The sequence below is a fragment of the Protomyctophum parallelum genome (assembly GCF_964188405.1).
Source record: "Protomyctophum parallelum genome assembly, chromosome: 14".
In the NCBI taxonomy this organism is placed as follows: Eukaryota; Metazoa; Chordata; class Actinopteri; order Myctophiformes; family Myctophidae; genus Protomyctophum; species Protomyctophum parallelum.
In genome coordinates this window covers 6,424,657-6,439,415 of record NC_139709.1, presented here as the reverse complement: position 1 = coordinate 6,439,415, position 14,759 = coordinate 6,424,657, and the positions used below count along the sequence as shown (strand labels likewise).

General features: G+C 42.9%; 5 protein-coding genes across 5 annotated transcripts; 1 reads left to right on the top strand and 4 right to left on the bottom strand.

Annotated features, from left to right (window-relative positions):
• Positions 1 to 1,073: 1,073 nt before the first annotated feature.
• On the top strand, positions 1,074 to 1,457 carry LOC310870575 (histone H2A-like; the record flags this gene model as incomplete). The annotated part of the gene is made up of 1 exon (XM_083781816.1): positions 1,074 to 1,457. The coding sequence occupies one exon, from the start codon at positions 1,074 to 1,076 to the stop codon at positions 1,455 to 1,457; it is 384 nt and encodes a 127-aa protein (XP_083637942.1).
• A 915-nt stretch (positions 1,458 to 2,372) lies between these two features.
• On the bottom strand, positions 2,373 to 2,750 carry LOC310870582 (histone H2B 1/2-like; the record flags this gene model as incomplete). Its single annotated transcript, XM_083781827.1, has 1 exon — positions 2,373 to 2,750. One exon carries the CDS (start codon positions 2,748 to 2,750, stop codon positions 2,373 to 2,375), a length of 378 nt encoding a protein of 125 aa, XP_083637953.1.
• Positions 2,751 to 7,126: 4,376 nt separating this feature from the next.
• Positions 7,127 to 7,494, bottom strand: LOC310870585 (histone H4). The gene has a single exon (XM_083781830.1). The coding sequence runs from the start codon at positions 7,450 to 7,452 to the stop codon at positions 7,141 to 7,143; it is 312 nt and encodes a 103-aa protein (XP_083637956.1). The 5' UTR covers positions 7,453 to 7,494; the 3' UTR covers positions 7,127 to 7,140.
• Positions 7,495 to 9,017: 1,523 nt separating this feature from the next.
• Positions 9,018 to 9,623, bottom strand: LOC310870569 (histone H1-like; the record flags this gene model as incomplete). The annotated part of the gene is made up of 1 exon (XM_083781810.1): positions 9,018 to 9,623. The coding sequence occupies one exon, from the start codon at positions 9,621 to 9,623 to the stop codon at positions 9,018 to 9,020; it is 606 nt and encodes a 201-aa protein (XP_083637936.1).
• Positions 9,624 to 11,311: 1,688 nt separating this feature from the next.
• LOC310870573 (histone H3.2) lies at positions 11,312 to 11,722 on the bottom strand (the record flags this gene model as incomplete). Its single annotated transcript, XM_083781814.1, has 1 exon — positions 11,312 to 11,722. The coding sequence occupies one exon, from the start codon at positions 11,720 to 11,722 to the stop codon at positions 11,312 to 11,314; it is 411 nt and encodes a 136-aa protein (XP_083637940.1).
• Between the last annotated feature and the right edge of the window lie 3,037 nt (positions 11,723 to 14,759).

Genomic DNA, 14,759 nt, shown 5'->3' with positions numbered 1-14,759 from the left:
GCATAAAAGTGGTGGCCAATATGTGCGTAAAAGCGATATTTTTACAGTAATGCATAATTCTGTGTGTGGTTTGACATCATGGACATTGTGGACATATGGACTGATGAGCACCCCTGCTCCCCATGATATTTATATTTTTAGTTTATTTCTCTCTCTCGCGCGCGCGCGCGCGCCAAGCTATATGCGGCAGTACATGGTTTTCAATTTCAACCAGTGGTCCTTGAGGGGGTTTCAGGTGGACCCCAGCTAAATAATGCTAAATTGGTAAACCAATGGACCCATATTAGATCTTTAACTCTTGTGAGCTTAAAATGAAACCAAATGGACCCGTTTGGTTTCATTTTACGCATGGCTCAAATGCCGAATAAATCTCTCTCTCTCTCTCTCTCTCTCTCTCACACACACACACAGACGCACACACACACAAAAAATGTGTGTAAAATAAGTAGTTATCTCTCATATTCACATACAACATATTAATGTGGTTGTGGACTAGAACTAAAACATGTCTTGGACTTGAATAGTATATGCAGGCACTGACATCCATGCTGTGTGACACTAAATGTATTATGTACATACAATTATGCTTACTTACAAGAATGAGATAGTCTTAGGCAAACAAGGCAGTCAGTCAGCTGAGGTTTCTTAATCTTATTTACATGTTTGGTTCTTAACATTTCTCTCTCTGTAAAGCAGCTGTACTGACATGTAACTTGTCGCAAAAAGGGAGCAAACTGGCACTGCTAAATTTTATCTCACTAGCTCTGAGAGGCAGCAGTGCAGCACACAGACACTTTCAGTGTTGTTGAAGATGTGTGGCCAGGAACCTCCCTCTTTGGGAGGAGTCAGAGTTTACACTGGGAGGAACCGATCACACCACTAGCAGTGATTGGTGGGAAACTCATACACACTCAGCCCGCGCTCTCTTCTCATCCGTCTCTATGATTGGTGGGGCGCACAGCCGCACACACAGAATGTACTATGCTGAACATATAAAAGGTCTCGCACGCCTCTACTCCAGCATATCTCTTCGAGTGCTTATTATTCTAGAAATAAACCTAACCTACTTCAAAATGAGCGGACGAGGAAAAACTGGAGGAAAGGTCAGGCAGAAGGCCAAGACCCGCTCATCCCGTGCCGGGCTCCAGTTCCCCGTGGGTCGTGTCCACAGGCTGCTGCGTAAAGGCAACTATGCCCAGAGAGTCGGTGCCGGCGCCCCGGTCTATCTGGCGGCTGTCCTCGAGTATCTGACCGCTGAGATCCTGGAGTTGGCTGGAAACGCTGCCCGCGACAACAAGAAGAGTCGTATCATCCCCCGTCACCTCCAGCTGGCCGTCCGCAACGACGAGGAGCTCAACAAACTGCTGGGTGGAGTGACCATCGCTCAGGGCGGTGTGCTGCCCAACATCCAGGCTGTTCTGCTGCCCAAGAAGACCGAGAAAGCCGCCAAGAAATAAACTACTTAACTCGACTGAACAAACTCCCACAAAGGCTCTTTTAAGAGCCACCCACTGTTTCTGCATAAGAGTCATTTCCAATACCGGTATTCTAAATGCTCACTTTTATAGCTTAATTTATACAGCGGGGTATTGCTTAATTTCGTCAGTTTGAATGGAAAATTGGTTAAATGAACCCACACTGCTTCGTGGTAGTTAATGCATTGTTTTCCTTCCCGCTCTATTCTACATGCAGTCGTAAATGTTTAATGTCATTTATGCTCTAAATGCTGTTCGTGTAATGCTTGCATGAGTAAGTAGTAATATTCTATCGGCATCTAACCACAATATTTTAATTTATAAGATTCTATATGTTGCTGCCCAACATCCAGGCTGGTCTGCTGACCAAGAAGACCGCCAAGAAATAAACTTGCTTCATTTCGACTGAACAAACCCCCACAAGAGCCATCCACTGTTTCTATACGAGTCATTTCCCCTAGTATTATGTAAATGACAATGAGATTAAGAAATTTGAATTACACATTTTCTTTTAGATCATGCTAGCAGCCGTTATGACACCCACATTGCCCCATTTCAATTAAATCTATATGCAATGATAACTTTGCTCCATTTGTCATTTATATTTACATGATTGCAAAAATGAAATCTACATGAAAAGCTTCTTTAAAGTTCATAAAATTGAACACCATTTATACCAAACATTTGTTGCTTATGAATTAAGGTGAAGTACCCAATTAAAAAAACATTACATGTCCAGTATCAGCAGTTATTCAGAACAGCGTCAAAAGACTGACCTGGACTAACTGGTTTAGCCTACACTACAGGCTGTTTGCTTATAGTATTTGGATGAACTCTTTCTTGGAAAAGATGGGTGGTCCTTAAAAGGACCGTTGTGTTTAGAGCAGACAGAACAGTTTACTTGGAGCTGGTGTACTTGGTCACAGCCTTGGTGCCTTCAGACACGGCGTGCTTGGCCAGCTCACCGGGGAGCAGCAGGCGGACGGCGGTCTGAATCTCCCTGGATGAGATGGTGCGTTTCTTGTTGTAGTTAGCCAGTTTGGAGGCTTCACCGGCGATGCGCTCAAAGATGTCGTTGACGAAGGAGTTCATGATGCCCATGGCCTTGGAAGAGACACCGGTGTCAGGGTGGACCTGCTTCAGGACCTTGTATATGTAGATGGCGTAGCTCTCCTTCCTTCCCTTTCTGCGCTTCTTGCCACCCTTCGCGGCGGTCTTGGTCACGGCGCCCTTCTTGGAGCCCTTCTTGGGTGCTGGTTTCGCTACTTCAGGCATGTTTCTTTCTCAGTGGAACGAAGATAAGAAGTGATCTGTTGCCCGTGTTGCACCAGTATTTATATCACGCCTATGCAAATTAAGTGTGCGACTCCCATATATGATTGGCTGATCTGATCCTCCCCCAAGAGGGTCCTGTCGTTGTCCCGCATACTGTTTTCCAGCTCGTGCAACATGGTGAGGGGTTAATATACATTTAGAGTAAATTAAGAATGTACAGATATTTTGGGTATTAGGCTATTATGTTTTTCCACATTGATAAAGGTCTATCAATTATAGATGTTCATTAAGAAGTGGTTATTTCACAAGAACACAAATCGAATCTAAAATGGAAGGGAAAGGGACAGCGGTTTATTGTTTATTGTTTATAAGGATCTTCATTAGCTTTTGCCTTAACAAAAGCTAGTCTTCCTGGGATCCGACACAGACAAACATAAACATTTAACATTTAACAAAGGCAATACTTACAATTGTTTACAAACACTAACTCAAAATAAAACATAGTAAAATAAGAAATAAAAAACAAAGAAAAACATAGCAAAAAATCACTTTCAACACATTTTACATTTGAATTATTATTTTCCCAGGGTTACTGCAGTATGGTGTTCTTTTAACTTGATTTTAAAGATGAATTTTGTATTTGTATTGGTTATACACTTGGGTAGTGCATTCCAACCAAACAGGTCAGTGTCGTGCACAGATAATAATAGAGGGTATGCGCGTGACATCTAACCTGACGCTGCCAGATCCAAGAAGCTTGCTACACAAATTTGTTTCACAGCTTATTGGGATCTGGGATTGCGGAAGCAAATTCGATGACGGGGCTGTTCCTTTTTTTCAAGATACTTGGTAGATGATTGGATGGGACCGTCTGTCTATCACCGTGTGGGCGTGCAAACACAACCAATCATATTGACGTGTCTATATAGCTTCACATCCGGTTTCGCCCATGTCCCGCCCTTAGCTCACGCTGATTGGTCCGGTACGGAACAGATTTTTGTCAGCTCAACTGCCTGAGAGATCCCAGATGAGTGCTATGTTGGGGAACATGGTTACCCAATACCGCCCTCATCTGGCAGCGTCAGGTTACGTGACATCATCATCAAACCCGAAAGTTATGCAGGAAGGCCTACTGAGTGACAAAAAAATACTTTCTGGCCTTGACAAACAGAAATGTCCTTTCTGATTGCATTAAGCATCGTTAAACAATGTTAAACTCACTTTGCCACTCAATTTGCCTTTATGCATGTGCATACCCTCTATAGCAATGGTTCCCACATTTTGCCATGTCAAGGACCCCCAAATTGACACTAATGAGCCCACGGACCCCTTTTTGAAAGACATATGCCTGGGACCTCCATAAGAGAAGATTATGACAGCTCTAGCATAGCCGCAATTTGCAACTCTAGATTTTAAAGCTTTTCTGAAATTTTGATGAGTTTTATGTTGGGTCCCTGGTCATGACTATATTTTCTTATGGGAATTCCGGAACGCGGAAGTATTAAGAACGCGTAAGATTGAATCTGCGGCGTGTGATGGCATTTATTTGCTTGAGTTATTCTGAATTCGGGAACTTTAAGTACCTATACGTCCCGCTGCGAATATTGTTATATATATATATATATATATATATTTGTTTGACCGATTTGGTCGCTTTATTTCTTCTTGTTTGTTTACCGTTTATTGTACCGCCTCCCGGTGTGCGGTTGGCTTGTGCGGCTACGTCCCTGCCTCTGATCTGCTCTGTCATAGCTATAGCGCCACTAGCTAGCCAGATAGGCGGTACAATGAGGTGTCAATAAACAAGGAAGGAAGAGAAGATTCAAAGCGACCAAATCGGTCAAACATATATTAAAAATACTTAACGGCTTCCGCGCCACAGGAGATATTCGCAGCGGGATGTATGGGTACTTATACTTTACATATTCAGAAAGCCTCACACGGAAAAATGTTGTCACAGAGCGCGGACTGGCGCTAAACATGTTGTTTATGTTTAAGAATGGCTGCGTACCAGGTGGCATGGTAGTGGTGCAACAGGACCCCATGGACTGGGTCGAACAAAATGTCAGAAACTTCAGTACCATTGGGTTCTGCTTGGAGGGCTAGATTTTACTCTAGAGTTGCAATACCCTCCATTGACTCCCCACTCATCTTTTTTGGTTTGCGATCTGCTTGTCTTAAACGACGTTAAACTCACCAACATTGCAGCTGTAGTACAAGCTTGAATTATCCTCTTTCAATCTGCCGAGCTTGTTTTTCATAAAAATCCACCATAGATATGTTATGAGTTACTTTCTGTCAAGACATCCTCTGCAAGTGATTCTTTTTATAAGTGTTGCAGTTTGGAAGCACTCGTTTTTATTAATGGGTCGCGCTGCTGGCTCCTGCATTATGTGCAAATTCGAAACAGGTTGAACACAGGGCCGTTCAGTGACTTACGACGAGTGCTTCCAAACTCCAGCACTTAGAGAAATAAGCACTTGCAGAGGATGTCTTGACAGAAAGTAGCTCATAACATCTCTACGGTGGATTTTTATGAAAAACAAGCTCGGCAGATTGAAAGAGGATAAAAGCATGGTGCTATTTGTTGGCGGGTGGCGAGACCTTCAGAACAGCACATGCAGGTGCAGGCATTTGGGCGTTAGGGGGTGCTGCGGATAGTACACATGGCACCAAAGCATGGTGCTGTTCGCTCGCACTCTCTGGCGCCTAGGTGTCTGTGCTTTTTGATGTATGTATTATGTATTATGATGTATGTATTTGATGTGATGTATTTATATGATGACAAGCAGCATATTTTCTGTATGGATCTCCAAACGTTGATAATGATATAGGTAATGTGATGACTTGTAACTTTGTGGAAATTTAATAAATTACTTATTAAAAAAATAAAAAATGAAAGAGGATAATTCAAGCTTGTACTACAGCTGCAATGTTGGTGAGTTTAACGTCGTTTAAGACAAGCATGCAGATCGCAAACCAAAACAGTTGAGTGGGGAGTCAATGGAGGGTATTGCAACTCTAGATTCATCCCATTATAAAAAAATCTAGAGTTGCAAATTGTGGCTAGCTCTAGCAGTGATTCTCAACCAGTTTAATTTCAAGGACCCCCAGTTTGACATGCATTAGTCTACAGACCCCCATTTAATGACATTTCTATCTCTGGGACCCCTGATTTATATTGTAAAATCAATGTTGATGTAACTCTGAGAGTGTACGAATGGAACCAACAGGTCCATTTGGTACCATTCAGAGTTACAGAACCATAAGGGTCCATTTGGTTCTAAACTATCATTTAGCTGGGTACCCCCTCAAAGACCCCTGGGGGTCCCCGGACCCCACTTTGGGAACCACTGCTCTATAGCATGCACCCATAAGCAATGACCCAACTAAAAAATATACAGATTACATTATCAGGTATGCCACATCTATAATGTAATGCACAACTGTCACAATTCAATATAGCATTTAATATATAAACACAATATAAAGCACACGTCAGTGAAATAATATATATATATATATATATATATATATATATATATATATATATATATATATATATATATATTAATTTAGTTTAGAAGATTTTAGAACACTTTGCAGGGGACTACAGATAGTACTGGGGAAGCCACGCCCCAAACATATCTTCAGAGAACTGTATCCGAGTACAGCGCAAGTGTGGTAATATGACAATATGAAAATACTCTCATTTTAGATCATACAAAACCCATGACAATCCATAGATACATATAGCCTACAAAAAGAACATATAGGCTTACCAAATGACAAGTGAGCAGCCGAGCATACCTCTCTCACACCGCGTTAACGTTATGGGGTTGTGAGGACCCACAACTGACGTCCTGTCAGCTGCCTGTTCAGAACACCCTTAATAAACGTCTCACTCAGGACTCACCTATTGTATTATTAATAGACCTTTTTAACTTGTGATCATATGTGTTCATTTTACATGATTGCTAATGTAGTGTAGATAATGTAATATTTATATTATATTATATATTATATTATACATTTTGACAAGCTTCTCTAAAGTAGTTTAATACAAATGTTGAACCCCATTAACAGCAATATTTGTTTTTTTAAATTAATGCACAGACGTTCATGACAAATGTATTTGGATAGACAGAAATGTTTACTTGGAGCTTGTGTACAGTCTTGGTGCCTTCAGACATGGCGTGTTAGACCTCACGGGGCAGTTCCTTTAGTTAATAATACACTACAAATATAGCTACAAGTTACATTAATTTATAAATACTGTAGTTGCTATATGGTATCTTAATAGAAAAGTGTCTGAATAAACTCTTTAAAGAAAAAGTGGATGGCTCTTAAAAGAGCCTTTGGGTTGTTCGATTAGATCAAGTCAGCGTTATTAACCTCCGAATCCGTACAGAGTGCGTCCCTGTCTCTTCAGAGCATAGACAACATCCATGGCGGTCACGGTCTTTCTCTTGGCGTGCTCGGTGTAGGTGACGGCGTCACGGATCACGTTCTCCAGGAACACCTTGAGGACACCGCGGGTCTCCTCGTAGATCAGACCGGAGATACGCTTCACTCCGCCACGGCGAGCCAGACGGCGGATAGCGGGCTTGGTGATTCCCTGGATGTTATCACGAAGAACCTTGCGATGGCGCTTGGCGCCTCCTTTTCCAAGACCTTTTCCTCCCTTCCCTCTTCCAGACATCGTTGCTTTAGCAGTAGTTCAAGAAGTGAATGATTTGAGAAGCAGAGCCTTGCCTTTTTATGTGTGTTCTGAGGACGTAAGGGAGGACAGGCAGAGTGAGAGCTGCGATGGCGTTGCCAATGTGCACCCTCCCCCACCCACACACATACTCCTCCCCCTTGGTCACATCACCCATTTGTTTTTACTGAAATATTGCTATTCAACTCTATAATCATATAATTGCTGTTATTTTTTGTCAATATTTTTGCCACTCCAATATTGCTTTCCCTGTTTTTATTGGTTTTATTCCTTGGCATTAATCTTCTTTAACTCCCTAATAAAGTAGATTTTACATGTTGCTTCTTCTTGCCCCTCATGTGTAAACCAAATACCAGTACCAAAATACACTTTACACATGAGGGGCAAGAAGAATCTGAGAAAAGCGCTACATAAGTTTGAGATATTATTATTAAATACCAAATATTATTATCATGCAAGAGACAATAAGACAATAAAGACAAAAATGTATATGTAAACATTTGTAAAAACCCTTGGAAAGCATAAATAACTAGAACTGCACTCTGTCGAGTGCATACTTGCTTGTTGCACACTAGTAGGCCATAAATGGCCAACTAGTGCGCAAGCAGAGAGCGCAAGTCCTTTCGACCGCTGTAAACTGTCAAATCTCAGTATCTCTGTGAAGGAACGTTTGAAATGATTAATGTTTAGATGTAACTATTTGCTACCTACTTTATACATATAAACATCTAGTATTATTAAGTATGATTCAAGTTTCTATCTATATAAGAAATACTTTTTATCGTTGTAGATATATTCTGGATCCCTTTTTAGTTTTTCTAGTCATAAACATACACACCACGTACTCTGGTCCCAGCAGATCAGGCACAATTAGCTATTTTATTTTTTACTGATTATGTATATAGTATACGTATGACTATCTCTAAATGATGACGTAAGAAATATATATAGTATATATATAGTATATAGGCACATATACTATATATGTATACATATATACTCTATACTCTATACTGTATAAAGTGTGTAGTTGTAAGTTGATTAGCGGTATACTGTGGTTACTTTGCGCCAAAAACCGTGACAGCTGTTCCGCCATTTGAGGCTTACGCAGAAAAACATCAAATCTGTGCCTGTGTTGCTGGACCAATGATGACGAAATGACCATATTTCTTACGTCATCATTTAGAGCTAGTCATACACATACACACCACGTACTCTGGTCCCAGCAGATCAGGCACAATTTGCTATTTTATTTTTTACTGATTATGTATATAGTATACGTATAGCTGGGACCCCCCCCCAAAAAAATAAACATATTAAAAAACATATTTTTGGGGGATTCTTCCGCAGGCCACTAGGGGGCGCTCCGCAGATGGCCCGCTAATTGGGGAACCCTAGTCCTTTATTTTATTTATTTGGAACTGCCATATGTCATTTTACACTATTCAATGTTGAACACCATTATAGTGAGGATAGGATACTCTTATAAAACAATGTGGTTGGCTCTTAAAAGAGCCTTTTGTGGGTATAAATATGGAGCAGACGGTTTACTTCTTTTTGGGAGCTGCCTTCTTTGCTGCCTTGGGTTTGGCAACCTTCTTGGCTGGAGCCTTCTTGGCTGCTGCGGGCTTCTTAGCCACTTTCTTGGGGCTCTTGGTGACCTTCTTCGGGCTTTTAGCTACTACTTTCTTTGCGGCAGGTTTCTTGGCTTTCTTGGGTGATTTCTTGGCGGCTGCGGGCTTCTTTGCTACCGCCTTCTTGGGTGATTTCTTAGCCGCTGCGGGTTTCTTGGCCGCTGCAGGCTTCTTTGCTTTGACTGCTTTCTTAACTGCAGGCTTCTTTACCTTCACCGCTTCTGCCTTGTTCATCTTGAAAGAACCAGACGCGCCGGTGCCTTTGAGCTGGACCAGGGTGCCTTTAGTGACGAGGCTCTTGACGGCGGTCTTTACGCGGACCTTGTTCTTCTCCACATCGTAGCCGCCGGCAGCCAGAGCCTTCTTGACCGCAGCGAGAGACACACCGCTCCGCTCCTTGGAGGCGGACACTGCCTCGACGACCAGCTCAGCGACGCTGGGGCCGGTCTTCTTGGGTCGGGGAGCTGCCTTCTTCTTAGTGGCCTTGGCCGGAGCTGGTGCTGGAGCGACTTCTGCCATTATTCTCTCGGATAATACTGTTCCTCCTGTAAAGTAAACTCTCAGAGTGATGCCGATTGCCGAACGCTCTGAAGGGGCTGGACTTAAAGGACCACATGAGAACCATCTAGACTCAACACACACAGTAGCTCTTCTACAGTATCTTAATGTGACACTTTTGTGTTTTCTCCTCGATCAAAACATCATATAACTATCTACTGGGTATATTATTTAATGCAACAAAGAGCTGATCAGTTAAACCACATGCTCCTTTCTTACATTAATACATCTGATATGAAAACGGCACTCTAGTTTTTAAGTGATGTGCTAAAAACAACACCCTTCCACAGTCTGACACCAGTGTTTCATCTGTCATTTGTCTTATAAAACATTTTAAACTACGATACATTAACAATGATACTCAAACTCGTCTCAGCAGACATTCATGGCGATGCAATAACATAAACTATACTTTTGCTTTGTCTTTCGTTTTTCTATAAACAGAAGGTTTTCTGACACAAGTAAACACTCCAGTTGACAACAGCTTGGTGGAGTTGATACCAACTTCCAATGACAGAGGTTGTAACACTTGGTCCATTTGTGGTCAAAAACGTATTGTGATCAAAATACAGAAAACGACACAGGTACATTATATATTTGGTTATGGTTATGGCACACATACACTTTCACTGTTACACTCCATCCATTAACACTGACAATAATGTGATGATGTAAGCAGACACATGTGACACATATTGTCATGAATTATTTTACTTAAACTGGTGTGTACAGTAGAGTATACTTTTGTATTAATACAAAAGTATTTGTTGTAATGTCACATTATGGACAACATGGAGACTAGAATGTATTTTATGGACACTACCTCATATGTATTATTTTCAGAGCCACCCACACTTTCTTTGAATATTTATTCAGCTAAGTTTCATGATCAATGAGGCCAATAATTAACTACTTATAAGTAATCCGTTCTCAACAGTGATATCAAAGTACATTATAGTAGTAATGGATGGATTCATGACAGAGGTGGCAGTGCATATTTAGGTGAGGTGACTCTGAGACAAGCTTGGTTAAGGCCTATTCATAGTCGGAATTTCGCCATTGATTGGCCAGAATGAGATGTATGACGTATGATGATAAGAGCGCCCCTCACTTCACACGGGTGTGATTTGTTTGCATTGTATTCAGTATTCTAATGTCATTTCACAAATATGTTTCCTTTGCTTGGTGTTCTGTGTAAAGCACATTGAATTGCCTTGTTGAAATAAAATTGGCTTTGCCTTTCATAGTAACCCCAAAAAGTGATTATTACGTACAAATTAATGCTAATGCTTAACTAACGATAATAATTTCATGTGAATGGGTGTCTGAGATAATTAATAGTAAGGAGCACACACAGGTAGCAGTTGACTTATTATAGCCGTCAATGCAACTCCAATGATACAGTATTTGTGTTGTTTTATTGTGCAATGGCATTGATGAATAAACAGAGAATTTTAATGTGCACATGCGAGTTAGTCACATTTCTCAGCACACATTACCAAATGGAATAATTTCAGTCGTTTTCGGCTCATTGTTTAGTTAGTTAAAAGTGCATAACTAGTCAATATCAAAGGATAATAGCTCTTTAAATAACACATTTGGTGGCTCTTAAAAGAGCCGTTTTGGGGGTGCGGCAGTGACTGATGAGTTTAAGCACGTTCTCCGCGGATACGACGGGCCAGCTGGATGTCTTTGGGCATGATGGTCACCCTCTTGGCGTGGATGGCGCACAGGTTGGTGTCTTCAAACAGACCGACCAGATAAGCCTCTGCCGACTCCTGGAGAGCCATGACGGCGGAGCTCTGGAAGCGCAGGTCGGTCTTGAAATCCTGGGCGATCTCCCTCACCAGGCGCTGGAAGGGCAGCTTGCGGATCAGCAGCTCGGTGGATTTCTGGTAACGACGGATCTCCCTCAGAGCCACTGTACCGGGACGGTAACGATGAGGCTTCTTCACTCCACCGGTGGCCGGCGCGCTCTTACGAGCTGCCTTGGTGGCGAGCTGCTTCCTGGGCGCTTTGCCCCCGGTGGACTTACGAGCTGTCTGCTTCGTTCTTGCCATTGTCTGTTCTAAAGTGGTCGAGAGACTCGAGAATAGAATGACTAAGTAGAGCAAACTGCTGCTTTTATAAGCGCCACGGAGACGCCGTCGTCCTATGATTGGTCAGTTCTGGAACCTCCTTGTTTGGGGAGGTACCATGCATCACTGGCACCGATTGCAGGGGAGCTCTGACACACGTCAATCTGACTGGGACTGCTGTAATATAGCTAATAAATACTATGGAATACTAGTGTAGGCTCGAGGATCGTTTGCTTTTGCCTGAAGGCTGGCGTGCTTTGATGACACAGTGTTGTGATGCGCCAGTGTTGGCTGTGATCAGTTGTTGTGGGGAATAATAATAAACGGAGCGACCAGTGCTATGCATGCCAAAGACGGAAGTCCCCGGTGCCCCGCCATCATGCTCCTATGAGAAGCACACCGGTGGAGAGACCGTTCCAACGTGTCGCTGCAGACATACTTGAGTTGCCAATCACGACTAAGGGCAGCAGGTACGTGTTGGTTGTGCAGGACTATTTCTCCAAGTTTGTGAATTTGTATGCCATGCCGGACCAGAGAGCCCAAATAGTCGCAAAGCACATGCTCGTGGAGTACGTCTTGGAACATGGAGTAATGGAGACTCTGCACACAGATCAAGGGGCCCAGTTTGAATCGGAGGTAGTGCGGCATCTCTGCGAGATGTTGGGGGTGAAGAAAACACGCACCACGCCATACCATCCACAGTCTGATGGGATGGTGGAACGATTTAATCGGACACTGATAGATCAGTTGGCAAAGACTCTCCTGTCTTATGAAGGAGAGTACAAGTGTACATGACAGTGCTGGGTTCACCCCTTTCTTCCTCACGCACGGCAGGGAAGCTCGGACGCCTGTGGATGTTCTGCTGGGGTCACGAGTGCAGGGCAACGCTGCTGGTGGTCCCCCAGGGGACTTCACCGGTTCCCTCCTGGGGTCCTTGGAGACGGCATTCGGCCGGGCTAGGGAAAACAGCCGGGCAGCGAGCGGTAGTCAGAAGAATTATTATGACAGGAGGATGAGGCACAAGCCTTATGTGCCTGGGGACCTTGTGTGGTTGAATGATCCCACAGAGAGTCGACGTAAGCTGGCTCCACATTGGAAGGGCCCTTATCTGGTGCGTTGCAGAATGGACCGGAATGAGGAGATCGGGGTCACCTATCAGATTAGTAGCCCGTTTGGCGGGGAGGCCCCTCTGCAGGTCGTCCATTATGACAGGCTGCGTGCCTGTAACGTATCCGTTGGGGGCCCCGGAAAAGGGTCTCTTTCCCTCTTCCTCACCTGCTGTGGGGCAAGGGGAGGCAGTCCCTCACAACGACCATGCAAACTCGTTCCTTCCTCCTGCGGACGTGGACTGTGATCCTGGGGGGGGGATGTTGCTCTCAATTCCCCGGTGCGCACGCCTGCTCCGCCTGTGGTCTCTCGGGCTGGGAGGTCGGTGCGAGCCCCTGTACGTTTTGGGGATTATGTGATGGACTGACGGGATTAAATACTGTGAATGTGCCTTCTGTGTTACTTTCTTTCTATATTTTGTATTTGTATTGCATGGGTGTGTTCTCAGGGATGCAGAATTGTTGGGTGGTGTGTGATTATGCGGCTGTTTTCTCGCTGTTTGAGTGGTTTTATTTTGTTTTGGTTTGTTTTTTTGATAATTTGGAATTCTGGTTCTGGAATTTTTTTTTTTCTCTTCTCAATATGCCTTGTTGTTTACGTCGAAATGGGGACATTTCTTTTGTAAGGGGGGACGTATGTAGGCTCGAGGATCGTTTGCTTTTGCCTGAAGGCTGGCGTGCTTTGATGACGCAGTGTTGTGATGCGCCAGTGTTGGCTGTGATCAGTTGTTGTGGGGAATAATAATAAACGGAGCGACCGGTGGCGTTCCAATGATAAACTCCTTGTCATCTATCCTTATAAAGAGAGTCTAAAGCCTGCATATTCTTCTAGCTGCGGCCGGCACTACACTAGTTTCCAGCAAACTGAAACAAATAATATACATACATTGCTCTATGACACGGGGCAAATAAATAAACATTTCTACAAGAGCACTCGAAAGGTTAAAAATGAGGAGAGTGGATACAAATAGATGTACTTTATTTATAAAAGTTATAAATAAAGTATGTATATTCATCCACTCTCCTCATTTTTAACCTTTTGAGTGCTTGGATCACTGCCCTCTCTTTAGTATTCCAGTCCCATTGATCTTCGAAGAACCAGAACCTACTTTACATTATTATTATTATTGTCTCCACCAGGCAGACGGCATGGGGAGAGTATGTTTTGCACTCAGTTCGTCCATGTGTTTGTGTGTGTGTGTGTCCCTCTGTGTCACTCCCATTGACGAGTCAGTTGTTTCTCTGGTACTGGTGGCTTTATTTCTCTCACTTCGATCAACAAGCCAACATAAAAACTGATAAATAGAACAAAGCATAACGCACATAAACATAACGAAAATATAGTACAAACAATATTCACCTCACTGGCTTCACATAGGGATCAAGGGAATGAAGGAAGGAACCCATATGAACATAAAAAACAATCAAGACTGGAAAGAAACACAAATCGATCAAATACTCAAAACAAAACATACAACTTAAATATTGACAAAGACAAAATATTGACACAGAAACCAAAAGAACCTTAACTGCCTTCACAACCCTCCTGTCTGCATACTGCACAGGAGGAAGTGTACAATGCTTGTCAGCCATGCTGACTTGAACCCATATGGTCATGAGACCGGAAATTACGTAGATAAATGGCGCAACAAATAAATACTCTTCACCAAAATATCAAATAATGCAAAGTGGAAGGTAGAAAATAAGAAATAACAAAAACATAATTCTGGCAGCCAAACTGTGGACAGCTAATCTCCGGCACCTTGGCTTGATCGCAGCCATACTCTGCACACACACTGAACCTCTGCCCCAAGGTTTTCACATTGGCCTCTTATAGCGCCACCACCAGGCCGCTTTGTGCAAAACATTTTTTTGGACAGTACACCTACAGATGTCCAAACAGTATGCAAATT